Genomic DNA, 26,725 nt, shown 5'->3' with positions numbered 1-26,725 from the left:
GTCCCATTATTGCACATCCATGCATAGAACTAACTCAGAATTCATGCAACTATACCCAACTGTGATCTTGAAAACTATGCTTGTGTTAACTACTTGATCTTGCACTTTATCCCCTTCTCAAATGATTGGTATTTGAGTAGAACCCATCACCGGATGAGTTTCGTGAGTTTCTTGTCATTTTATCTATCTTTTTCGCTCAAGTTTTCAACTAGGGATCTTCTGTTAATGTCTTTAGTTGGGTTCCTTTTCATGACCGTGATGAATATGTTGGTGGTGATAGCGGTTGATCAGTTGGGCAAATCAACCCTTCTTCAAACCTTATGGTCCCCTCACAAAAATACATCCAAATAATCACGAGGGACTCTCATGAATTCTGGTTCATGGGATTCATATCATAAACAAGGCTGTCAAGACTTTAACCACTCGGAGGAAGCCATAATGTAACAACTCAAACCCCGCTTTGACTCGTTACCTATCGCCGTCAGTATTACGGTTTTAAAATGCGTCTGTTAGGGAGAGGTTTCCACACCCTTATAAAGAATGTTACGTTCCCTTTTCCAACCAATAAGGGATCTCACAATCCACCCCTTGAGGGCCTAGCTTCCTCGTTAGCACACCGCCCGGTATTTGGCTATGATACCATTTGTAACAGCTCAAGTCCACCGCTAGTGAATATTGTTCGTTTTGGCTCGTTACATATCGTTGTCAGCCTCACGGTTTTAAAAGTGTCTGCTAGGGAGAGATTTCCACACCCTTATAATGAATGTTTCGTTCTCTTCTCTAATCGATATAGGATCTCACACATATGCAACCGTTTCCTCTCACTATCTCTATGTTTTGGATTTTAAAATAGCAATGCCTCATTCCAATCACGGGATACATATTCAAGGACATTTACGGTTTCTTTCTCATACATCTGACCTGTAACGGTGCAAATAGCTTTATAAACTAAAGTTTATATCTTACACTTATGAAAACTAAGCAACCTATGCTTTGACTTGAGATTATATTATTGATTACTTAGAAAGTTGCGAAGAAATTCTAGTGGAGAGGTCTTTATGATCTTTATTTCACTTGTTTTTGGCATCTTCCAAAGCCATATTCATTTGCTATGTCCTAACTTTTAGGGAATATCAATACATGTGAATAAGAATTAGATGCTTGAATTTCACTTTAGCGCTCTTTTTTTAGGCCTTTTTGCAGAACTGTTAGCTGCCACTGAAGTTGAAGAATCTGTTCTGATTTGTGAAGAAAAGTCTATCAGTTATTGCTTAGCTTCTAAGAATCTCGCGAATTTGAATATATTTCAATTAGTTAAGATATGTATTGTAATAACGTAAGTTCATCACTAGTCGATATTGTCCTCTTTGGGTTTTTTGTTTCGGGTTTCCTTTAAGGATTTTAAAATGTGTATATTAGGGATAGGTTTCGATACTCTTATAAAAAATGTTTTGTTCCCCTCTTTAACTAATGTAGGATCTCACAATTTACACCCTTCGAGACCCAACATCCTCGTTGGCACACGTTTGAAGCTTGAATTCTCATATAATTTTGTAAGGCTTGTGTCAATATACAGAGTTGACTAGGTGATTACGTTGTTGATTGTTTAGCTTCTAAGAAGCTTTCCAACCCGAGTATATTTCAATTGGTTAAGACATATTCTCACTTGAGGAGACAAAAGGTTGAATTTTCTACTCTTTTATATTGAACTCGAAAAAAAAAGAAGAAAAAAACTTTAATTTATTACTAATACGAGATTCTTTTTAAAGATTTTAAATCATGAATAATAACCTAATGGGAGAGAGGAGACTCAATCTTCTACCTCTTAATTAATAGACGAATGTCCTGACCAATACTTGGATGGCAATGGTTAACTTTCATTTAGTTTGTATTTATTCCCTATAAATAACCTAAAGGGTAATTATGGAAATAATAATTTTTTTCGGTCGAGATAACCAAACTCACGACTCCTAACCCTACAAATCCCATTAATCGTTAAGATTGTAGCTTTATTTTCGAAAAAGAATGTTGAGTCTCCCATTTGATTAAAGGCATTCATTAAGGACTTAATCTCATGATTTTAACTTTTGACACAAATCTTAGTTCTCTTTCTTTTGAGATTATTATCCACTAAACTAAAAATATTCCACAAATAAAGAAAATTTAAAAAGACTTCAAAACCCACTTTAAAAAATTCATTACAAATAATAATAATAAATAAACAAATTATTATTATTTTTGGTCCAATTTCCATTTTGTTTCTAGATTTCAAAATATTTACATTAAATTTTGAGTGAAAACTCGAAAACAAAAATGTAATATCTTAAAATTTAAGGACCAAATTGAAAATAAGCTCAAAATTCAAGTATAAAATTGTTGTATCTTGAATCCTACGAATTAAACACGAAATTGAACTCAGAATTCTCGAATAAATAATGTAATTATTTGAAACTTAACGACCCAATAAAAACTAGGCTGAAAACTTAGGGACCCATACAATTTTTTTTTTTTAAAAAAAAAAAAAAATTCTCAACCTTTAATTAATTAATTTATTTATTGGTCCTTGAAACTTTCTTCATTAATTTCATTTTTACCCCTTGTCAACTTTAAAATATAATGAGTTAGTCCCTAATCTTTTGTTTTATTACATAAAAAACCACTAATCAAATTAAAATTTTGACTCTTAATTAATATTTTTTTAAAACAAATTCATAATTTTATTTTTTCATTAAACTAAAACTTTTAAATTTTTAAATATTAATTTAACCCATATATTTTGGCCTCTATACTTTTAAAAATTAACCATTTTATCTCTTAAATAATAAAAATAAATATTTTAAAAACTACCAATATAAAATAAAGTAAATGTAAAATTACAAAAATAATATTTTAAAGAATGGGGCGTGTTTGGACAACAGTGTTAAAACAAGCACATGAGGCTGACATTCCACCAAATTTCTATTTATTTATTTATTTATTTGTGGAATTTTAATTACAAATATTTATAAAAAAAATGGAAAAATAAAATAAAATAAAATAAAATACACTTGCTGTTTGGCTGCTTTTTCATATTATAATATTAAATAATCATTAAAGCATGACGTGGCGCCGCCCCACTTAAACTCAGACTGAATACCATATCTTTGCTTCCAAACAAGGGCTTAACTCTCTTATGTAATTTTATAATTTCCTTACAATAATTAACTCTTTTAAATATTTATATAAATAAAATTAATATTTTTTATTATTTTTAAATTTAATGGTATTATACATGAAATTAAGATGTATTTTAATTCCGAGTAAATAAATCAATTTTTAATTAACTAGTCGATATTATATATTTTATGTAAAGTTGGGTGTTCATATGACTCGGTAATTTAACCAATACAGACTATTTGACCTAAACGATAAAGGTTGAATTGGGTTAGTTTTTTTTTTTTTTTTTTTTTTTTTTTTTTTTTTTTTTTTTTTTTTTTTTTTTTTTTTTTTTTTTTTTTTTTTTTTTTTTTTTGTTCGGTTGAATTTTTAGAAAATTGAAAATTAGGGTTGGTTCGCTGTTTGACCTAACTAACACGAAAATAAGGTTACAAGTCAACCCAGCCTACTTTTTAATAAGGTTATTACGAAGGTTAAGAAGAGTTGACGTTTGATATGAGATCCCACATCGGTTAGGGAGGAGAACAAAGGATTCTCTTATAAAGTTGTGGAAATCTCTCCCTTGTAGACATGTGTTTAAAAGCCTCGAGGGGAAGCTTGAAAGGGAAACCCCAAAAAAGACAATATATGCTAACAGTGGGCTTGAGTTGTTATAAATGGTATCAGAGCTAGACATCGGGTAATGTGCCAATGAGGCGTTGAACCTCGAAGGAAGTGGACACGTGGCGAGTGCCAGCGATTGGAGAGAGGAATGAATGCTAGCGAGGACACTGAACCCTGAAAGAGGTGGACACGGGGCGAGTGCCAGTGATTGGAGAGAGGAATGAGTGCTAGCAAGGACGCTGAGCCCCGAAGGAGGTGGACATAGGGCGAGTGTCAGCGATTAGAGAAAGGAATGAGTGCTAGTGAGAATGCTGAACCCTAAAGGGGGTGGACACGCGATAAGTGCTAACAATTGGAGAGCAGAATAAGCGCCAACGAGAATGTTGGGCCCACTGGTAGGTGAATTGTGAGGATCCCAGCTAAACACCAAGCGATGTGCCAGCGAGGCGTTGAGCCCCAAAGTGGACACGAGGCGAGTGCCAGCGATTAGAGAGAGGAACCAGTGCTAGCGAGGATGCTAAGCCCCGAAAGGGGTGGACACTAGGTGAATGTTAGCAATTGGGAGCGGAACAAGTGCCAGCAAGAACGTTGGGCTCCACAAGTAGGTGAATTATGAGGATCCCACGTTGATTGGAGAAGAGAACGAAATATTTTACAAGGGTGTGAAAATTTCCCGTAACCGACCGGTTTTAAAAATTTTGAGGGGAATGTTTGATAATTGAGTTTTAATTATTTTCTTTTTGAATTCAAATCACACGCAATTTTTAAAAAATATAAAAAAAACATTTGAAGAGGACAAAATCCGACAACGTGTACGAAGGGAACACCTGGCAGGAACACGCTGTCAGGAGACGAATTATTTGGCAATGGTGGGGGCTGTAAATAACGACGCGTGGCAGAAATGGAACCCGCCATGAGCCTCGTTGGTGCATGTGGACCCCGCTTCTCCTATTTGGCAGTAAATTTTTGTCGTGTACTGCAGGACCCACCACCCCTCCACCTCACTCCTTCCAAGCACGATAACGACGGATCCGTATTAAATTATCAATACCCTTCCAAAATATCTACCACTTTTTCCCTTTCTTAATTATTCTTTTTTTAAAAAAAAAAAAATCAAAATAAATAATTTTAAAATTCATTTTTATATTAATTTTTTTATAATAAGTAGATATATGAAAATTTAAACGTTCGACGTTAACAAAATAAGTTGTGAATGTTTGATTAATCCACCACACCCAAATGGTGGTGAGAATTCTCTTATTTATAATCATTTGCAGAATACAGAAATAAGGTAAATTACAAATAATAAAGAAATAGCGATAAAAGGAAAGAATAATAAATGAATACAATATATTTGCATTTAATAAAAGGGCAAATATGGTAACCCGTAATGTAAGTCAAATAGATATTTGCCTTATAATGAACAGTCAACTATCCTTAACACCCCCCCGCAAGCTGAGCGTCGGATTTCAACGAACATGAAACTTGGATCTGAAAAATTCAAAGAGAGATCGAGAAATACTCTTTGTGAAGATGTCAACAACTTGGAGATGAGAGGGTACATATTATGTGCGAAGTTTGCCAGCGATAACAAGTTCTCGAAGGAAATGATAATCTAGTTCAACATGTTTGGCCCGCTTGTGAGAAACAGGATTAGAGTTAAAAAAAATAGCACTTTTGTTGTCACATAAGAGTTAGGGCTGCTGTGAAATAGGGACCTTGAGGTCATGCAAAAGATGCGTAACCCAAAGAAGTTCAGCAGCAGTTGTGGCAAGAGCACGATACTCAGATTCACAGCTGGAGCGTGATAGAGTAGGTTGGTTTTTGGCACTCCAAGAAATGAGATTGTTACCAAGATAAGTAGAATAGCCGGATGTAGAACGACGAGTATTGGGACAACCAACCCAGTCAGCATCCGAATAAGCGACTAGCGTACTAGGAACAGTGGATGGACGAAATGTAAGACCAAAGTGGAGTGTTCCTTTGACATAGCGAAGAATACGTTTGACAGCAAGAAAGTGATCTGCAGTAGGGGCATGCAAGAATTGACTGACATAATTGACAGCATAGGCAATATCTGGACGCGTAATAGTCAAGTACTGAAGGGCGCCAACAAGAGATCTGTAGAGAGTAGGATCAGAGAAAGGAGAACCATCAGCAGTCAGGTGTTGAGAAACAACCATGGGAGTGTGAACTGGTTTGCTATCGAGCAACTGAGCACGAGTAAGAATATCTCGAGCATATTTTAACTGACTGATAAAGAGACCATCAGGAGTGGGTGAAGCTTCAAGACCAAGAAAGTAACTGAGAGAACCCAAATCTTTGGTAGCAAACTCAGAATGAAGCTTGCGAGTAAAGCTGTTAATAAGAGATGAGTTGTTGCTGGTAACAATAATGTCATCAACATAAAGAAGCAAATAGATAAGGTTAGATTGCTGATGAAAGACAAAAAGGGACGTGTCAGCGCGACTGCAAGAAAACCCAAGTGTGAGAAGAAATGAGCTAAAACGTTGAAACCAAGCACGAGGAGCTTGCTTTAAGCCATAGAGAGCTTTCTTTAATAGACAAACATGCATAGGAAATTGAGGATCAACATACCCAGGAGGTTGTTCCATATGAACACGTTCAATAAGCGTTCCATTGAGAAAAACATTATTGACATCAAGTTGTCGAAGAGGCCATTTATTTGTGACTGCAATAAAAAGCACAACACGGACAATGGTAGTTTTGACAACCGGACTGAAAGTGTCAGTGTAGTCAAGACCAGGAACCTGAGTATAACCTTTGGCAACGAGACGAGCCTTGAAACGCTTGACGGATTCATCGGGCAAATATTTAATACGAAACACCCATTTAGAGCCCACGATGTTTGTGTTGGCAGGGCGAGGAACCAAAGTCCAAGTATCATTTTGTTGTAACGCTCGAATTTCTTCATCCATGGCAGCCACCCAAGTAGGATTCTTAGCCGCAGATTTGAATTCTTTTGGCTCAGTGGATGCAAGAAGAGCAGAGAGAAGTCCAGATGAGCCCAACATACCAAGATTTGCTGGATGACGAGTCTTGAATATACCAGCTTTGGCGCGTGTGATCATAGGATGAGTGCCCAAAGAAGAGAAATCAACAGGAGGTTCAATAGAGGTCGAATTAGAAGTCGAGGGTGGCAAAGTGGAACCTGCAAGAGAAGTATCAACCTGCACAGACTCATCTACAAGGTCAGAACAAATATCACACGGGGATGAACTGGATTGAGGAATGTGCGGTGATGAAGTGGTAGGGGGGGATGAATCAATTTGATGAAGATGTGGTTCCAAGAAATTTGAAATAAGAATAGTGGAAAGAGGTTGGGCTTGGGAGCTAGGAATAACAGAAAAGTGAGTTTTATCAAATTGAGCATGGCAGGTGATATATAGCTTAGTGGTGGCGGGATCAAGACAGCGGAACCCTTTATGAACAGGACTATAACCCAAAAAAATACAAGGAATGCTGCGGGGAGAAAGCTTGTTAGGCATATAATCACGCAAATAAGGATAAACACGACAACCAAAGGAATGAAAATTGTCATAATGTGGAGTGTAGCCATAAAGGAGTTCAAAGGGTGACTTACCTCCAAGAAGTGGAGTAGGCAACCAATTGATAATATAAGCTGCAGTGCTGAAGGCGTTAACCCAAAAACGAGGAGAAAGATGAGAGTGAACGAGAAGGGCCAAGCCAGTCTCAGTCACATGACGATGTTTTCTCTCAACACAACCATTTTGAGCAGGTGTATATGGACAAGAGAGTTGATGGTGGATGCCAGAATCACGTAAATGAGTTTTGAAACAAGTACTAGTAAATTCGGTACCACCATCGCTTTGAAATACCTTGATACGAGAAGAATATTGATTTTCCACAAATTTTTGAAATTGAAGAAAAATATCAAAAAAATCAAATTTAAATTTTAAAGGGTAAAACCAAGTGAATCGAGAATAATCATCAATAAAAATAGCATAATAAAGAAAACCCGAATTTGATTTGACGGGAGAAGGACCCCAAAGATCACAATGAATAAGATCTAACACATGAGACGACCTACGTTCATTGCGGGAATAAGACAATCGATGACTTTTCGCAAGCTGACAAGTATTACATAATGATGGAGAAGACAATAAAGACGTAAGAGAAAAATGACCTTTTTTTAAAAAAAAAAAGAAATAACAGAATGATTCACATGACCCAGACGAGCATGCCATAAATCATATGAAGCACGTAAAGAATTGTTTTTAAGGGCTGAAATAATAGCAGAGTTGCCGCGCTTCAGCACATATAGCCATCCATCTCTTTTACCGGTTGCCACCACCCTTCCTGTTTGATGATTCTGGATAGTAATAAGATTATTAGTAAATGTAACGGAGAGAGGAAAATCAGACGTTAATTTACTTATGGAAAGAAGATTTTTAGTGAGGTGAGGGACAACCAAGACATCTAATAAGTGAATATTTGGAACAGGAGAAAGAGTACCGGTGTGGGTAATGGGTAGGGATGCACCGTTTCCTACGATCACAGAGTTCTTACCCATGTAATTTTTAGACTGATCCAGAATTGATGAGTCGGCAGTCATATGGGCCGAAGCTCCAGTGTCCAGAAACCAATCAGCAGCATCGGGTTCAACAATAGAACATGACGTGTTAAAGGCTTCAGCAAGGTGAGCATGAGAAGAATCAGGTCGAACATATCGTTGGTTGCAGCGGTCAGCATAATGGCCCTCTTTGCGACATATTTGGCAATGAGGTGGTCGACGACCCTGACTTGAGTGGGTTCGTCCTCGATTAGAAGAGTTGTTTTTGTGAAAATAAGAACGACCTCGCTGGTTGGTAAAGGAAGCAGGGTGACTTTCATGGGTGCGACCACGATTAGTGGCTATGAATGCTGTAGAAGTGGAGTCAGAGGACTCAAGGGAGCGCTGGTACAACTCAAAACTTTCAGTTTTAGAGACTAGATATGCAAAACAGGGGATAGGGGTGAGAGCCATCTGAGTAGTAGAAAAAACTGAAAATTCGGTGCCGAGTCCACGAAGGAACCAGTGCACTTTATCAATGTCCTCGACGGGTCTGCCAATGGCATGAAGTTGGTCACAAATTTTTTTGAAGGCACAGGCATACTCAGCAACAGTTCACGAGCTTTTGACTGATGGCTGAACGTAGTTTCCAACGTAAGCCAAACATCACGTGCAGTAGAGAGACCAACGACAACAGCCATGGCTTCCTCAGTGAGAGAGGAGAGCAGGAGACAGAGAAGTCGTTGATCGGCTGCTCTCCATGCCAAATATTTGGGGTTGAATGTTGAGGAGGTTTCTGGTTCAAAGCGAGGTGGTGGAACCATAGTTCCATCGACATAGCCCAGCATGTCTTGACTCTCAAGGAGAGGGAGAAGTTGGCTTTTCTAAAGAAGATAATTGGAGGAAGAAAGTTTGATGGTGATCATATGGATTAGAGTATTGAAAGGAAGAAGATGATAACAAGATTCGGAAGCCACAGAGAAGAAAGGATCAGGGTTGTTAAACCGAAAGGGCTCTGATACCATGTGAATGTTTGATTAATCCACCACAACCAAATGGTGGTGAGAGTTCTCTTATTTATAATCATTTACAGAATACAGAAATAAGGTAAATTACAAATAATAAAGAAATAGCGATAAAAGGATAAAATAATAAATGAATACAATATATTTGCATTTAATAAAATGGCAAATATGGTAACCCGTAATGTAAGACAAATATCTAGATATTTGCCTTATAATGAACGGTCAACTATCCTTAACATAAGTACATATCGATTATTGTTGAGTATACTGTTGTAGACTATATATAGGTATTGAATATTCCTCGTAGATTGAATTCTCTTTTAAATATTCTCGTACTGATAGACTAAAAAATACCTAAATATGTACTATATAAGGGTTGACTAGTATGTTTGAGCTGGGTAAAGGATACCCCTGTGTCGCCCGACACGCCCACACCCAAGACATAATGCGCCGCACGTGGACATATGCTTGGAGCGTTGGTGCGGCGGTTGGAGCAGAGGGTGATTGACGGCTGACACATTGGGATGGAGTTGGGTGCGTTTGGAGATCAAAATAAAATCTAACTAAAATAAATTTTCATTAAATAAATTAATAAAAAAAATATTTGAATCACTAAATTTATTATTTGACATAATTTATCAGTAACAATGCCGCCGCCAGTTGCGGCGCTGGCGGCAGCGGGTGCTAGTAAGTGTAAAACGGCATCGTATCATGTACGATGAAGACCACCTAATACGCGTTGGCATTTGAAGACTTGACACGTGTACTTTTTAATTTCCATCCCCTTCAACTAAAGTTTTAATTTCCAAATTTGTTTTTGGATTTTTATTTAATGATTTTGGATATTGGTTACAATATTTTATTTACTAAATTAATTTAATATTTTAATTTTTTTAATAATACCCTTAATTAAAAATTACTTCATAACTATCTATCTATCTATATATTTTAGGGGTCGGACACATCGTCCTCTTCGGTCACATCATAACACTCGTCTAAAGTCTCGTGTAGCTGGATGGACGCCACTTCTTTCGTTGCAACGTGAGGGTCACAACCTACTTTCTTCATAGTTAGGTTGTGACATTCTCCCCGACTTAAACTAGTCATCGTCCTCAATGACTTACGTTTGGGGCACATTGTTAAGTTGTGACATTCATGCTTGTCCAATGCATGTTGTCCATGGGTGCAAGCTCGTGACACGCTGAAATCCTTGCCTTATATTACTTTACTGCTTTCATGTTGTATTATTTATTTCTTGTTTTTTTTTTAAGAATATGGCATTTCGACAAAATTATAACTACACCTGATAGACATGAAATGACTCAAAATGTATTATAGGGATGCGTATATATATATATATATATATATATATATATATATAGTAAAAAATGTATTAGAATTTTTAAATTTATTCAATTTAAAAAGAAAAAAAAAGAATTATAGAGAATAAAAATGTTATAATAAAATAATAATGGAAATTATTAATCATATGGTTCAAATAATTTATATTAAAAAAAGTGGTGAAAATAATGTCACATTCTCTCTCTCATGGATAAACTTAATGATTGAAATGAAAATAAATTAAAGAACAAGAGAATTTAAATATAATGATTTCAAAGAATTTTTATTTATTATTATTATTATTGTGGATAATTTTTTAAGGTTAAATAAGACAAATAAAAAATGTTTTAATATATATATATATATATATAATAGTAGAGAAAGGAGCAAGGGAAATAATCCCCACGCGGGATGCCAGCTGTATGGCTATAGATTCCGTGGTTGCCTACATCCCCACCCCACCCCACCTGGGTCCCACAGGAGACCTGGGCCCCACTCTCCAGTTTTTTACTGCCATGTTCTTATTTTTTAATTTTAAAAATCTATTCAAATAATTAATTTTCTATTTTTTTTAAATCTGGTCGTTTATTTTTTAAAATATTTTTGAAAATTCTATTTATATTAATAATTAAAATTTCCATATAATACTATTAGATTATAAACGTTAAATATTTTTAATTTTCATAATAATCTTAAAAGTAGGGTAAAGTAGAGTTTGATTGTAACCCTATTTTCGAGACTAGATCAAAAAAATATCAACCTGGACTCAGTCTTTATGATTTGGGTCGGGTAATCCAAGTTGGGATTTCTCTCTGCCGTGAAATATTTTTGTAGCTTTATTTAATAAATAATTAAAAAAAATGAAACTTTTGAATTTCGGGATGAATTTACTTTTTGTTGAAGGGTTGTTTTGCAAATCTTAATTCTTACTAAAGCCATTTTGAACAAAAACTATAAGGTAAGAAAGGAATTTCGTGATTTTAAATCTAAAAAGGGACTAAAACGTAATATTTGAAAGTAGGAGACTTAAAAATAAAATTTAAAGTTTCAAAATTAATATTCATTTAATGTTATGTTTTAAAATTTTAATTACCCCGTTAAAAAAAAACAGGTAATTATTATTATTATTATTATGTTATGCTTTTTATATTTAAGTTACTATTTAAAAATTAATGAAATTAATTAACCATTATTAAATTACAAATTCATTCCCAAAAATATCACATTAAATAGACGTGACACGTGTGAAATTCCTTCGTCTATTAATTAATCGAGAATTCAATGAATATTAAATGCAGAAAAAAAAATATAAAAAACTACTTTTTTTTAATTAAAAAAAGGGAAATTTAATATTTAATATTTAATTTAGAAGGAGCCAGCTAAATTCCACCATTTTTCTTTTATTTTCCTATTTTATTATACGCGTTAAATTAAATATTTTAGTTCAATTTTCCCCACGAAATTATTGATTATTTTATTTGAACATTTCTTTAAAAAAAAAATAATAATAATAATTTTTACATAGACTCTTTAATAATATTCTTGAAATTATATATATTTATTTAATTCTTTATCATTTTTTACTATATAATAAAAATATTATTATCTTTTTTTCATTTTATAATATAGACATTTTTTAGGCTCATTTTTTTTTAATCAAATTCCCATATGTATTTCTAAAAATTTATTAAAAAATATATATTTTTTACACATTTTAAATAAATTAATATGAACTTAAAAACATGTAAAAATATTGTTATTTAAACGAAAATTTAATATGAAGTTATTGAAATAATTGATCATAAATATAATTTAGGAGTTAAAACATTAAATAAAAACGTGTATTATATTTAATTCAAAGGTTTAAAACGTAAATAAAAAGAAAAAAAAAAAGAAAAAAGGGGTAAACCCTAAAAAGAAAGGAAAATAATTTATTATTATTATTATTATTATTTTAAGAAATGATGAAAATGATATTTGAAAAAAAAATTAAAAGGATAATTGGAGTAGAAGAAGCCGTGAGAAATTAGAAAGGACAGAGAGGGAGAGAGAGGACAGTATATGTGGTTCGCTGTAGATTTCATCGGTTTTTTAAGTTCATACGATTCCTGAGAATGGAAGCACAGGAAAATTGGTGCTCTCTGTACCCTTTAATGGCGGATTGAGGAGAGAGAGAGAGAGATTTTGAAGTAATGGAGAGATGTTGAAAATGGGGAGTTTTGTGTTCAATCGTCATTGTTTGTAGCAGCGTTCTACAAGTATTGTCGGCTCTTTCTGTTCATGCTGCAGTGATCGTCGCTTCCTCTCCGATCTTGATGGCGAAAACGGGGGTGTTTGATTCTGATCCTACAGTCATGGGGAAAGCCACGGAGTTGAAGAGGGAGTTACAGAGACTTATCGATGCTATAATTGATGATGATAATTGCTCTACCGACACCATCGATCATGCTAAAGAGATTATTTCTGCGCTCAAGGAGTTGAAACTTAGGAAGAGATCACGCTCTTCTAATCGTTACGAGAATCTCATTTGCCCTGATGAATTTCGTTGTCCGCTTTCTAGGGAGCTCATGAGAGATCCTGTCGTTGTGTCTACTGGCGAGGTTTGTTCTGATGATTTCCGTTCCGTGATTTCCTTTCTAGGTCTCAAAGAAATTATGGTTCTAATCCGCGATTTTTCGTTGTTTTGTTCTTCCGAACACTACGATTCTTTACCGGTTTTGTTGCTTCGCGTTTCATTTCTGAGGGTTTTCTTTACCCATTCGCGTTAAATCGTAGTGTTTGTGGATCAAAACCCAAAGCGCATAGATTAAAGAAACTTTGAGGACACGAGTGGTCAATTTTCCTTCGTCTCTGGTTTCATTAAATTTAGTCCTCTAATTCTGCTGTTTGTTTGTGTGTTCTTCATCAAATTACAGCGTTCTCTATTTGAATTCGATATTGATAGCCTACAGGATTTCGAGGTTTCTGTAGATCAGAATTTTCAATTTAACTTCTGAGTTTATTTCTGTTTTTTTCACTGACATTGCATCTTTTGTATGTAATTTTAAATGGCCGACGATTTAAACCCTTTGCATATTTCAGTAACTATGTTCATGATTTGTATTGTATTCACGATGTTGACTGTAAATTAATATGAATGATCTTCCTGGAAATCTGTAGAATAGTTGAGGAGAAGTAATTTGTAGATGTTTTGTTATATGCGTATGATTTTGGTAGGATTAGATCTAATTACCATTATGAATTCTTTGTTTTCGTTATGTTGGTTTCTGAGTTTGCTAGTTTTTGTTGTTTTGTTCCATCTTATTGCAGACATATGACAGACCCTTCATTCATAAATGGTTAAGATCAGGAAACCGAACATGTCCGAGAACTCAGCAAGTTCTTTCGCACACGAACCTCACTCCCAATCACTTGATTCGTGAAATTATATCTCAGTGGTGTACCAGTAGGGGAATTGAGTTGCAAGATCGTGTCCGTGTCCACTGTCTTGATGATGATGTGATAACTGAGGCTGATAGAGACCGTTTTCTCACACTAATAGAGAATATGTCTATGACAATATCTGAACAGAAAGCAGCTGCTAAGGAGCTTCGTATGTTGACGAAGAGAATGCCCTCATTTCGAGCGCTTTTTGGCGAGTCCCTTGATGCCATCTCTTTGTTGCTTAGTCCACTTTGTGGAGATAAGTCACAAAGTAGTGTTCACGCGGATCTGCAAGAGGATGTGATCACAACCCTCTTGAATCTGTCGATCCATGACAACAACAAGAAGCTTGTAGCTGAAACTCCCAATGTAATACCGCTTCTAAAGGAAGCATTGAGGTCAGGAACCATGGAAACGAGGAGCAATGCAGCTGCAGCCCTATTTACTCTGTCAGCTCTTGATTCGAACAAAGCACTCATTGGAAAATCTGGTGCCTTGAAGCCCCTTATTGACCTTTTAGACGAGGGGCATCCTTTATCTATCAAGGATGCTGCTTCAGCCATATTTAATCTTTGTATACTTCATGAAAATAAAGCAAGAGCTGTGCGAGATGGTGCAGTTCGAGTGCTTCTGAAAAAGATTATGAACCAAATGCATGTTGATGAACTGTTGGCTATTCTTGCCATGCTTTCAAGCCATCAAAAGGCCGTCGAAGAAATCGGAGAGCTTGGAGCTGTCCCTTCCTTATTCAGAATTATCAGGGAAAGTTCTTGTTCTCGTAACAAGGAGAATTGCATTGTGATCATCCATGCTATCTGCTTATATGATCGAACCAAGTGGAAGGATATGAAGGAGGAGGAGAAATGGTATCGAACGATCTCCGAACTCGCTAAGAATGGGACTTCAAGGGCCAAGAGAAAGGCCAGTGGCATACTTGAAAGACTAAACAGGGCAGTTAATATGACCCATACCGCGTAATGAAATTCTCGGCGTTAAAAACTTGTAGATTCTGCCTCTAAACCCGGTACTCTCGTCTTTTCTAAGACTCGGTCATCTGTTTGGGTAATCTTCGATCTTCTTTTTTTGTATATTCTCTTATCCTGTGGAGTCTAATTTCGATTTCTCTTCCAGGTTCATCAGTTAGTCACTGTGAATAAATATGATGTGAGTTCTGTTGATAGCTTTTCTTTTTGTTTCTGTTTTAGTTTACTTGTTCTTTTGACATTGTTCAGTTCATCGCTACTGCACGTCTGCAAATTTAGTTTTTTCTCTTCTTCTCTGTTTCATTGAACTGAACGGATAAGGTTAGAGCTGTTCAAAGGGAAGTAAGCAAATATGACAGGAGAGAATAAAAGGGTAGAGGATTTGATTGTAGCATTGCATATGTTCCGAAGTGGTACCAAAAGGATCTATAAGATTGGACAAGAAGGAGAAGGTGAATGATGTAAAAATCTAACCTCACCGCTAGCCGTTATTGGTTTTCTTATGAATTTCCCTTTTGGACTTTTCCTCGGGCTTTAAAAATGCGTCTACTAGAGAAAGGTTTCTACACTCTTGTAAATAATGTTTCGTTCTCTTCCTCAACAGATTTGGAATCTCACAAATGGTAAAACATTTTCTTGTGCTTCATTTTGATTGATATCTGTGATATCTGAGTAATGTGGTCCCTTTGAAGATGGAGGGAATAGGAATATTGGATGCCTAACACTTTTTTGTGAATATAGTTCTTTCTTTTAACTTCCTTTTGTCCCATAATGGAGCGACCCTCCTTTTATCTTAGACTTTCCCCAACATCTATTGGATTGCTTTAGGAATTCCTTGTCATTTCTTTATCTCCTCCACCTTCCCATTTTATCTCCTCCGCCTTCCCATTTTCGTTGGAAGAAAAATGTCGGTACAAGTATAGCTGAACTAGTTCGAGGTACGGAATCAATCTCCTCCCACTTATTAGTAAGATATAAATGTACTTTTAGTTGCGGTACAGGTCTGTTTGGAATGACTTTTTAAACACCTCGAAAGTTGTTTTATAAGTGAAGAATAAAAGGGTTCGGCTGTAGTTAGAGATACCGAATCAATCTCCTTCCACTTATTAGTAAGGTCTAAATATATTTTTAATTACTGTACATGTCTATTTGGAATGATTTTTTAAGCACTTCGAAAGTTATTTATAAGTGAAGATAAAAAGGGTTCCAGGGAAGCGGAATCGTTGTTTTTCCATTTTTTTATATGATTTTGTTTTGGTTTCTTTTCCTTTTATGTGGCTTTTGGCTTCATTATTTGGTGCAATTGAGGCCAAAATGATACTAGTTATGACTTGCCTAAAGGATAGTTCTGTGAAATACTTTTTGCTATTAAGATTTATAGTATTCAGTTGTAGCTCTCTCTCTCTCTCTTTGGAATAGTTGTTTTCTTTAAAATACTAACAGAAATAGTAACATCAAATCAAGGCTGGCTGCTTTCGAGTGCCCCATCTTTCTGTATTTAAGGGAGGGAAAAGTCCCCTCATGTCCCTGCTAGCTGGATATTTGGAATCTCTTACAGAGTATACTTTTATGTAGCCTTCATTTAAACATTTATAAGGTTGAAGATGAGGTCCTACGTTAGTTAAGGAGAAGAACGAAACATTTTTTATAAGGGTGTGAAAATCTGTTACTAGCTGATACGGTTTAAAACCTTGAGGGGAAGCTCAAAAGGGAAAACCCAAAGAAAACAATATCTAACAAATGTTATCAGAGCCAGACATCGAGCGACGTGCCAACGAGGAGGCTTAGCCTCGAAAGGGGTGGACATGAGGCAATGTGTCAGTAAAGACGCTGGGTCCCGAATGGGGTGGACATGAGGCGGTGTGCCAGTAAGGATACTGGGTCATGAAGGGGGTTGGATTGTGAGATTCTAAATTGGTTGGGAAGGAGAATGAACATTTTTTTTAAGGGTATGGAAACCTCTCCCTAACAGACACATTTTAAAAACCCTTAAGGGAAGCTTGAAAGGGGAGCCCAAATAAGACAATCTAGCGGTAGGTTTGGTTCATTACAAATAAAATAAAATAATTGAACACGCATGATTTTTTTAGTTAAATAAGTGTGAATGGGGAGATCAAAGATAAAGTCCCAGTTAACATTGAACTATACTCGAATAGATATACGATCATCGATGATTCTTGTATAATAGGTATGCCAATTAGTTAGAGAGTGATGAAGACTTGCTACTCTTTTTTGGCCATAAATTTTGAACAGTTCATCCGAATACCAATTTATTACTTCTTTTCCTTCTTGGAACATTGTTTAGGTTAAATCCAAGCATTGTTGTCACTTTCATTCTTAAGCCTAACCTCTACTAAATCCAATGGGTCCTTGTTAGGTGTTAAATTTTCTGGATATAAATCAACATTTTGGAGAGAGAAATCCAAAGAAGAGAAGGGTCTACCATGTGGCACATAATAACAAGGTATGGGGTTTGGCTGCATCCAAAGAACATAGCATTATGTTGATATTAATCCATCTCATTACACAACAATGGTGACATCCCCTTCTCTCTCTCTCTCTCTCTCTTTCTCTCTCCTAAACAAGAAAACAATCCAACTTTTTCTTTGGTTCCGGTAGGAGGGTCGGTTATTTGGAATGACTTTTCAAGTGTTTAAAAATATTTTAAACTTTCGTTTTTTAGAAAGATGGTCAAGTTAAAATCATCAGTTTCAAAATCGTCTTTCTAAAAGATGACTTAAAATTTCAAAATGGGTTATGGTTATAATATTGATTTGGAAAGGAAACGACTGTAACTTAATCATTATCGTACAATTGTTTGTCTAATAAATGTGGTTGGTGCTAGAAGATGCAACTTCCTAGTTGCTTTTCTTGTTTACAGTAATGTTCCTTTCAATCAAAAAATTTATAAGTTGTTTGTTCATATGGAAATTTTAAAACTAATGAAAAATCATGTGATGTGCAGTCCAATAATTTTGGGAGAATTGGACAATAGCAATCAATTGTTTGTCCATGAGACTATGACATGAGTCGAGAGAGATTTTCAACCCATAATGCTCGACCCTCATGCATTTGGAATCAAAATATCTCCTTCCAAATCACTTTGGTGAAATCGGTAGAAAATAGACCAAATTAATGATTATGAACATATCTCAAGCGATTGAATATCGGTATCGTTCCATGTATGTTGTAAACATGCATTACCTCTTTCTTCTATAAGATACTACAATCAAGAATAAATGAGATCGATACCAATTTTGACCAAATGTGCCTAATAATCAAAGAACTGTAATAGTTCTTTTGAGGTCGAGATTTAAATTTTTGTTCTTTGTTAGTTGCGCTCGAGCATAAAAGAAACATCAAGTAGAAAGCATGCTAAACTAACCTTTGAGTGGTATAGCTTAATCATTACCCTTGTGCTCGATTAATAACACTCTTGAAGAACCAAAGAAGGATGAACATAAATCTATCGACATTCCTACTATGTAAGTTATGATTTCCATCTGGAAAACGTCAATTTGAATGTGAAAGGTGCACCCAACGAGATTAGTAAAGACATATATCATCGATTATGAGGTTTAAGTAATAACTGTACAGGAAACTAACCCGCCATGGTAACAAATTGCACAACAGAAAATCAAAAGACAGGACCTCATGTATGCTTAATTTGAATTGTAAGCCCATCCATGTTTATCTAGAAATGCTTGTACAGCTTCCTTTATGGCTAAGTTCGGTACTAGCTGAGACTCGTCGAGTAGCTCCCGCGTTATGGGATCGAAGTTACCAACCTAAATAAGGAAACCAGTAGTTAGAATTGTAGCTACAGGACATGAACGAGTAGGATAGCAACGTGGAAAATGCCGACCTTTCGAAAATGGTCGAGGATCACTGCTCTCTCATATGTAACCCCGCTCGGAGTAATAACGGGATCACGAAGAATATCGAGCGTAATTTTACAACAAAGATGATCGGGGACCTGAAAACACATCAAATTAGTACCTTCACAGGATTTAAATGGCTAATGTTATGTCTAAATGCTTACCTCAGATGGCGCATCAGCCACGGCATAGTTTTCAAACACACTTCTTAGAGAGTTTAATTGTTCCCGATGAGCGCTTTCGGCTTGATCTACGAACCCTTCTGGTTCAGACTGGTCAAGGAAGTATTTTTGTTCAAGGGCAGCCTCACAAGCCTCTCTGAGAAATTGTAACATAGATCAAAATCAGAGAAACCCGTTTTTCTTTCTTTTTTAATATCTAATCTATAATGGTTCAAGCCCACCGTTAGCAGATATTGTCCACTTTTGCCTGTTATGTATCACCGTCAGCCTCACAGTTTTAAAAACGCGTCTGCTAGAGAGAGGTTTCCACATGTTTCGTTCTCCTCTCCAACCGAGGTGAGATTTCACAATCCACCCCCCCTTGGAGGCCCAATGTCCTTGCTAGCACATCGCCCGGTGTGTGGCTCTGATACCATTGTAACAGCCCAAGCCCACCGCTAGCAGATACTGTTCGCTTTCACCCGTTACATATTGTCATCAGCCTCACGATTTTAGAAGAAATGTTTCACTTCCCTATCCAACCGATGTGGGATTTCACAATCCACCCCCCTCCCCCCAGCGTCCTCGTTGGCACACCGTCTGGTGTCTGCCTCTGATATCATTTGTAACAACCCAAGTCCACCCCTAATAGATATTGTCCGCTTTCGCCCGTTACGTATAGCCGTCAGCCTTACGGTTTTAAAACGTGTCTGCTAGGGAGAGGTTTCCAAACCTTTATAAGAAATGTTTCGTTCCCCTCTCCAACCGATGTGGGATTTCACAATCCACCCCCTGGGGCCCAGCGTTCTTGCTGGCACACCGCCCCGTGTCTTGCTTTGATACCATTTGTAACAGCCCAAGTCTACCGCTAGCAGATATTGTCTATTTTCACCCATTACGTATTGTCGTCAGCCTCACAGTTTTAAAACTCATCTCTAGGAGAGGTTTCCACACTTTTATAAGAAATGTTTCGTTCCCTCTCCAACCAAGGTGGGATTTCATATCATCATTATCGACATCTTCAGGGAAAAAACTTATTTGAAGGCTTCCAACTCTGAAAACCAAAAGCTCTAGGAGAAAAATAACTTACTTCAAGGTCTGCAATTCCCATGAACGTTTGGTGGATGCTTGTTCCCACTCCCTGTATTTTGCATTTGCAAGCTCCTGCCATATCTCCTCTACCATATAACTCTTTTGATTTGCACCTCTACCAAGATCCAAAGCCTATAAAACACGAGGTCAAATTAAATTTGTGTTAGCATAATAAACTATATGCTCACTCGATGTATACGAATCAAAAGTCCCCTAAAACGAGAGTATCCGTGGATCATAGGCGAGTTGTGTAGTGTACCATCAGAGATCTTTGTTTAAATGCTACAAAAATTAGAGAGAAGTTAATGAAGAGCTACCTTCTCCAAATGCTTGATTCCTTCAGGATAGTCTTTATTTTGTATTAATGCTAATCCTACCATGTAATGTGCCTGCACATCAAAAATTGCCAACAAATGTAAGAACAAATAAATAAAGGAAAGAAGATATATATATATATATATATATATAATAATAAGAAGCACAAGCACGTTAGTTTGGGCAACATGCAATAGAGACTCTAACTCTCCGATATTCGTCGGACACCGGAAAAATACCAAGAAATTACAGGACCTCTCTTGCCTTTGCACATAAAATTGGCTTTTGGTCTACGACTTCTTGGCACATGAAAAATCTAGCGGAAAAGTCACTAGAGGCATGAGACATTTCAATAATTTCATAAGAACGGTAGAACTCATTGATCATCCCCACAGCAATGGCCTTTATATGTGAGATCCCACATCGGTTGGAGAGGGGAACATAAACATTCCTTATAAGGGTGTAGAAACCTTTCCCTAGTAGACGCGTTTTAAAACCGTAAGGCTGACGGCGATACGTAATGGGCCAAAGCGGACAATATCTGCTAGCAATGGGCTTGGACTGTTACACTATACTTGGTCAAACAACAGATTCACACCTACCATGACACTCGTCGACAAATTTTTAGCTATTGAAGGCCTCCGGGGAAAATTTAGTATTGCTCATGTCTAAGACTAAATAGACCTACATCGAATCATTATCCCATTGTGTTTTCCATAGATCGCCTCAAATGGTGCTCCTCGCCCTTCCATTTTGAGAATATATGGTTAGATCACATTAATTTTCTGCCCACGATAGAATACTGGTGGAAGAACACTCCCCTCCGTGGATGGTTAGACACAAATTCATTATTAACAAACTCAAAAGGCTAAAATAAGTCTTCAAAAAATGGAACGAGGTTTTCGGTTGTATTTCCACAAAAACAAACCAACTACTTACAAAAATTACTATTTTTGATCGAATGGAAGAAACCGACCCTATCACACTAGTTCAACACACATAAGAAGCTCATGAAAGTCGAATTCATATCATTGGTAGCAAATAAAGTGCAATCTCAGAGACATAAGTGTAAAAAACTCCAGATTTTTCCATCGTATCATGACCTCAAAAAAACAAAAGAGTACCATCATAGAAAGTCTATCGAAGCAAGGCAGAAGTTTCATCAATGAAGATGAAATGGTCTCAAAATTCATGTCCTCAACACACATATGTAAAAAGGATGACACCCTCACCAAATTTCTCGATAATCTTGATTGGAGCCCAACTGATCATCGCCAAGCAACCTCCCTTGAGTTTGCATTCATTGAAGAAGAGGTATGGAAGGCGATAAAGATCTTGGGCTCTGACAAAACTCCTGGATCAAGTGGTTTTACCTCCTAATTCTTTAAAAAAATGTCGGAACTTTTTGAGAACCGATATCATGAGAGTGTTCCAAAAAAAAATTCTAAATGAAATCATCAATGGAAACTTAAATGAAAATATATATATGTTTGATCTCAAAGAAGATAAGTCTTACGACAAGACTATACAAAATTATAGAAGGGGTTTTATTAGAACGCCTCATAAGGATTCTCCTTTTCACTGTCACTAGGCAACAAACAACATTTGTACAGGGATGTTAAATCCTTGATGCATCCTTCATGCAAATGAGCTTACAGACAAATGGAAAAAGAGGAAACAAAAAGGTGTAGTCATCAAACTTGACCTAGAAAAAGCCTTCGACAAGGTTATTTGGGTCTTGCTCGACAACATTCTTAAAACAAAAGACTTTTGCTCAATGAGCAACAAACTTCTCGATCGTCATTAATGGATGACCGAGAAAGAAGATCTATGCTACACAAGGTCTTCGACGAGGAGATCCACTATCCTCTTTTCTTTTCATTATAGTACTACACAAGGGCTTCCATGTTGGTAATGAAGACTTAAGTATCAACAACCTATAGTTTGCATATGATACAATTTTCTCTGAAATGCCAAATGTCTCATCTACAAAAAGAACATGTCTGGAACAGTGAAAACCTTCGAAAGATTCTCGAAACAAAACATCAACCTCTAGAAAATAAAGATCATTGGTCAATGTTAGCACAAAGGATATCGACGACTTTGCCAAAAGATATGGCGGTAAAAAAGGTGAAAGGCCAAATATGTACATGAGATTGTCCCTAAATGAAAACCTCAAATCCTTCTCCTTCTAGAGGACCATTATTGAAAAAAATAGAAAGGTCATCGACATGATCATCATGCTACTTCTAAAGGCGGAAGGCTCTCCCTATATAAACCACATTGTCGAACATTCCTACTAACTACATGTCTCTACTCGAAATGCCTCACAAAATGGCTCTGGAAATAAAAAGGTTATTCAAAAACTATCAGGAAAAATGACTCACGTCTTGTTCAATGAAATATCATAAACCTCCCACTAGACAAGGGAGGTCTTGGCCTATATTCAATGAAGAAAAAGAAGAGAGCCCCTCTTATAAAGGCTAAATATGCTCCTACATCAGGTACAAATGAGTCCCCCACATTCTACATAGGGGACGTGGAAGCATCTAAAAGAGTACCAAAACCTCATCATCAACCGCATTCGCCATAGAGTGGGTGGTGGAGGAAACACATCTTTCTAGACTAACCCTTGGATTGACAACACCACGTTAGCTTTGCAATATTCTCTTTTGTACAGACTCTCTCATTGCAAGACGGTCACAACCAAAGAGACATGGAAAGATGTCAACAAATACTAGGACCTAAAGCTCGGTAAGAACCTAAACGAAGCTATAGAATAGGTCGAATTAAGCCTTGAGCTTACCCCAACTGTGTTGTCCCAAGAAGCAAACTTATAGAAATAGCTTTCTAGTATGGACAAGGTCAGTAAGAAGTCATAAACCTCTCTCATTGTAAATTGGAAAGATCTTTTGTAAGTATCACGGGAAGCGTCTTCATCAACACTTCCATATCGAACTCTAAGAATCAAAACCAAAATTTCAAGATTTATAGAATAGTACCTTGACAGAATTGTTGTCGAGCTGAATAGCTCTCCGACAGTCCTCCTCCACCTTCTTCCAATCACTATACACCATTAAAAACAACGCATCATAACAATAAATTCTCATTCTCTCCGTAATAAGGAAGAAAATGGGGCAAGGATAGGTGCCCGTACATACTTCCGCTTGCGATGACACAAAGCACGGTTCGTCAAATACACAGGAACATTCGGACATAGCGTAATCGCCTTCAAATCAAAAACAACAAGAATATCCCAAATAATTCGATTTTGATACCCAAATAGCGACCAGAAAGAACAATTCGAGAGACAGGAAGAAACCTCGGTATAGGCTTCAATGGCGGCTCCAATCCGGCCCTTCTGGAAATAGTGATTTCCATCTTTTCTGAGAATCTCGGCCTGTCTTGCAGCGCCAGACAAGAACACGCCCGGCCCCATCGCCAATCGACGAAATCAAAGCGACGACGCTGAATATAACTTTTAGGGTTTTTATTTTGGTTCTCGAAATCAAGAACAGATAGATTATTGCAGAAATGGGATTACAGAGATTGATTTTGGGAAGAAGAACAATGAAAAGGAAAAGAGACGGTTTCTTGAGAAGGGAGGGTTCGGCTTCACGACGTTTCCAGCCAAAAAGATGAAATTGACGCCAAATTTGCCATTTATTTTCTATTTAATTTTCATTTAATTTTGGATTTTCTTGTCTACAATACATTTGGTTGACTTTTTTATTGTGCTCGTTTGACTAATCGAATCAAGGCATTGAAAACTGTAAACTTCAAACAACTCTCTTTTCGAGGATTTGACTCGGTCAATTAGAGTGGATATGTAACAGCCAAGTCCACTATCCTCTCTAGGTTTTTAGAACGTTTCTGTTCGGGAAGGTGTTTCGGGACCAACTTCCTCACTGGCACTCATTCTTTTCTCTAATCGATGTGGGACCCCACCAAATCCACCTCATTCGGGGCCCAACGTCCTTGCTGACACATCGCCTCATGTCCACCCCACTTTGGGGCTCAGCTTCCTCGCTGACACATCATCTTATGTCCACCCCACTTCAGGGCTCAGCCTCCTCGCCGACACATCGTCGCCTCATGTCCACCCCACTTCGGGAATCAGCCTCCTCGTTGACACATCGCCTTATACCCACCCCACTTTGGCTCAGCCTCCTCGCTAACATATTGCCTAATGTCTGACTCTGATACCATTTGTGACAGCTTAAGCCCACTGCTAGCAGATATTGTCTTCTCTTGGCTTTCTCTTTGTGAGCATTCCCTCAAAGTTGTTAAAACGTGTCTGCTAGTGAGAAATTTCTAAACTCTTCTAAAAGGTGTTTTGTTCTCCTCCTCAACCGATGTGAGATCTCACAAGATACATAAGATATGTTGTGACTATCATATTATGGATGATTGTTAAGTATTTTGGAAAGTCAATTATGAGACTTCGTGCATATTTATGAATGACATGTTATTACGAAAAAAAATAAATTGTGGTAGTTACCTATTTAATTTCATGATCACGAGACACTAATACGTATGAGATATGACTCTAGGATGTCGATTCCCATCTACTTGGGCAAAGTCTTCCAAGACTCGTGTTTATGCACTAGTAGAGAATTGGTACAATTCAATATTGTCCACAATGGTCATAGGAGAATAACATGTGTTTAATAGTAATGTTTCAGGTCTCACGGGTGCACGTGACATTTTTCATGTTCTATGAAGAGGCGTTTTTTCTAAAAAGAATTTGAATTAACGACGAAGCTGTACGAAGTGAGTGATGGGTCATATGCTGATTGAGACATGGAGTCAATGTCGACGTGTTTCCATGAACGTTTCAATTTCTTTATTTTGAAATTGTGTTTTAAATTCTCTAAATTAATTTTACTTTCTCTTATTTTATGTTTGACCATGTTTTGAATGGGAACGTTTCATATATGATATCGATTTTTATGTTTTAAGTTAAATTACTAATTTAACCGGGACGAGTGATTTGATTTTTATAAATCTTTATTCTCAAAAATTAAATTTAGAAAAAAAAAAAAGGTTATAGTCTAGTTGATTAGGATACTTTCTCGGACTCGATTTAACTATCGAGAACCAAATTTTTGTTTTGAACATAAGGGACAAAAAAAAAAATCGTCATAATTTTACTTTAGTTGGTGTTTTTCCCATTTTACCCTTGGTGTTACTTTCCCGCTCATTCCCCCGTGGAAAAATCTAAGATATAATATCTTTTTACATATACAAAAATAAAATAACCTCGATTAGTTATCGGGTTGACTCAATTTTGGCATTGAAATTGGTTACATAGAGACTTTGAGTTACACTATAAAGATGACTTGATAATGAAACATTATTGACACGAGAGATAGAAAAAGGAAATGGTAGGACAGTTTACTTGTGGCGAATGGTAAGGATAAAATGAGACGACAACGAATGAGTGGTTGTTTCAGGTTGAATCTAGTTACGTTCAAATAAATGAAAATTTTATGGGTTGAAATAGATATTTTACGAACTAATTTTTACTTTTACTAAAAAAATAAAAATTTGAATAAACGACTCAAACAACCCGAACCAACCCAACCCACGAACACCCCTATACATTGTACTCGATTGATAGACAGATAAAGCACAAATTCATAAACATAGTTTGAGCAATGTAGTTTAAACCGTAAAAAAAGCCCTAAATTTGTGAGCGTTATCTTAGTTGACAAAGAGGTAATTTCTTGGGGTATTCATATAACCTGTTGACCCGAACAAACTAGACGGTCTAACCCAAGTCGACGATGTGAACTAGGTTAATTTTTTTTAGGTTGAGTTGGATTGAATTTTTGGAAATTCAATCATTTTAGCTCGAGCCTCTAAATTGGTATGTTCGAAGATAATTATGGATAAGAAATAAAATTAATTTAGGAATTATTTTGTAAAAATTTATTTACTTATTTTAAAATTAATAAAATTAATAAAATAAAATTACCCATTTTTATAGAATTAAATTATTTCAAAATTTTAAATTTAGAGATAAATTAATTTTTTAATTAAAAAAATATATTTCAGTTTAGTCTCGAGTTTATTCGATTGGTATATAATTTTAGTCTCTATACTTTTAACAAATTTTAAAATTAATATAGTTGTTTAAGGTGAACCGAACCGATTTTTTTTTTTTTTTTTTTTTTTTTTTGCACACGTAAATGAAGACTTATAGTTCTTT

At 36.2% G+C, this 26,725-nt stretch overlaps 2 protein-coding genes across 7 annotated transcripts; one reads left to right on the top strand and one right to left on the bottom strand.

Annotated features, from left to right (window-relative positions):
* The first annotated feature begins 12,672 nt into the window (after positions 1-12,672).
* Positions 12,673-17,598, top strand: LOC111466836 (U-box domain-containing protein 9-like). Of its 4 annotated transcripts, XR_002714425.1 has the most exons (4): positions 12,673-13,259; positions 13,969-15,144; positions 15,214-15,246; positions 17,443-17,598. XR_002714425.1 is itself a non-coding variant. In XM_023111485.1 (2 exons), the coding sequence occupies exons 1-2, from the start codon at positions 12,975-12,977 to the stop codon at positions 15,058-15,060; spliced, it is 1,377 nt and encodes a 458-aa protein (XP_022967253.1). In that variant the 5' UTR covers positions 12,673-12,974; the 3' UTR covers positions 15,061-15,306. The 4 variants fall into 4 exon arrangements, 1 of the variants encoding a protein (XP_022967253.1); XR_002714426.1 differs by lacking the exon at positions 15,214-15,246; XR_002714424.1 differs by having other exon boundaries at positions 13,969-15,246.
* A 754-nt stretch (positions 17,599-18,352) lies between these two features.
* Positions 18,353-24,150, bottom strand: LOC111466868 (E3 ubiquitin-protein ligase CHIP-like). Of its 3 annotated transcripts, XR_002714432.1 has the most exons (9): positions 23,834-24,150; positions 23,673-23,740; positions 23,514-23,577; positions 20,514-20,585; positions 20,195-20,328; positions 19,108-19,261; positions 18,931-19,041; positions 18,672-18,853; positions 18,353-18,543 (listed from the first exon to the last, which is right to left on the bottom strand). XR_002714432.1 is itself a non-coding variant. In XM_023111539.1 (8 exons), the coding sequence occupies exons 1-8, from the start codon at positions 23,948-23,950 to the stop codon at positions 18,728-18,730; spliced, it is 846 nt and encodes a 281-aa protein (XP_022967307.1). In that variant the 5' UTR covers positions 23,951-24,150; the 3' UTR covers positions 18,612-18,727. The 3 variants fall into 3 exon arrangements, 2 of the variants coding, with proteins under 2 accessions (XP_022967307.1, XP_022967308.1); XM_023111539.1 differs by lacking the exon at positions 18,353-18,543 and having other exon boundaries at positions 18,612-18,853; XM_023111540.1 differs by lacking the exons at positions 18,353-18,543; positions 23,673-23,740 and having other exon boundaries at positions 18,612-18,853.
* Positions 24,151-26,725: the final 2,575 nt, after the last annotated feature.

This window comes from Cucurbita maxima, unplaced genomic scaffold (assembly GCF_002738345.1).
Source record: "Cucurbita maxima cultivar Rimu unplaced genomic scaffold, Cmax_1.0 Cma_Scf00032, whole genome shotgun sequence".
Taxonomy (NCBI): domain Eukaryota; kingdom Viridiplantae; phylum Streptophyta; class Magnoliopsida; order Cucurbitales; family Cucurbitaceae; genus Cucurbita; species Cucurbita maxima.
This window is presented reverse-complemented; position numbering and strand designations above follow the sequence as displayed.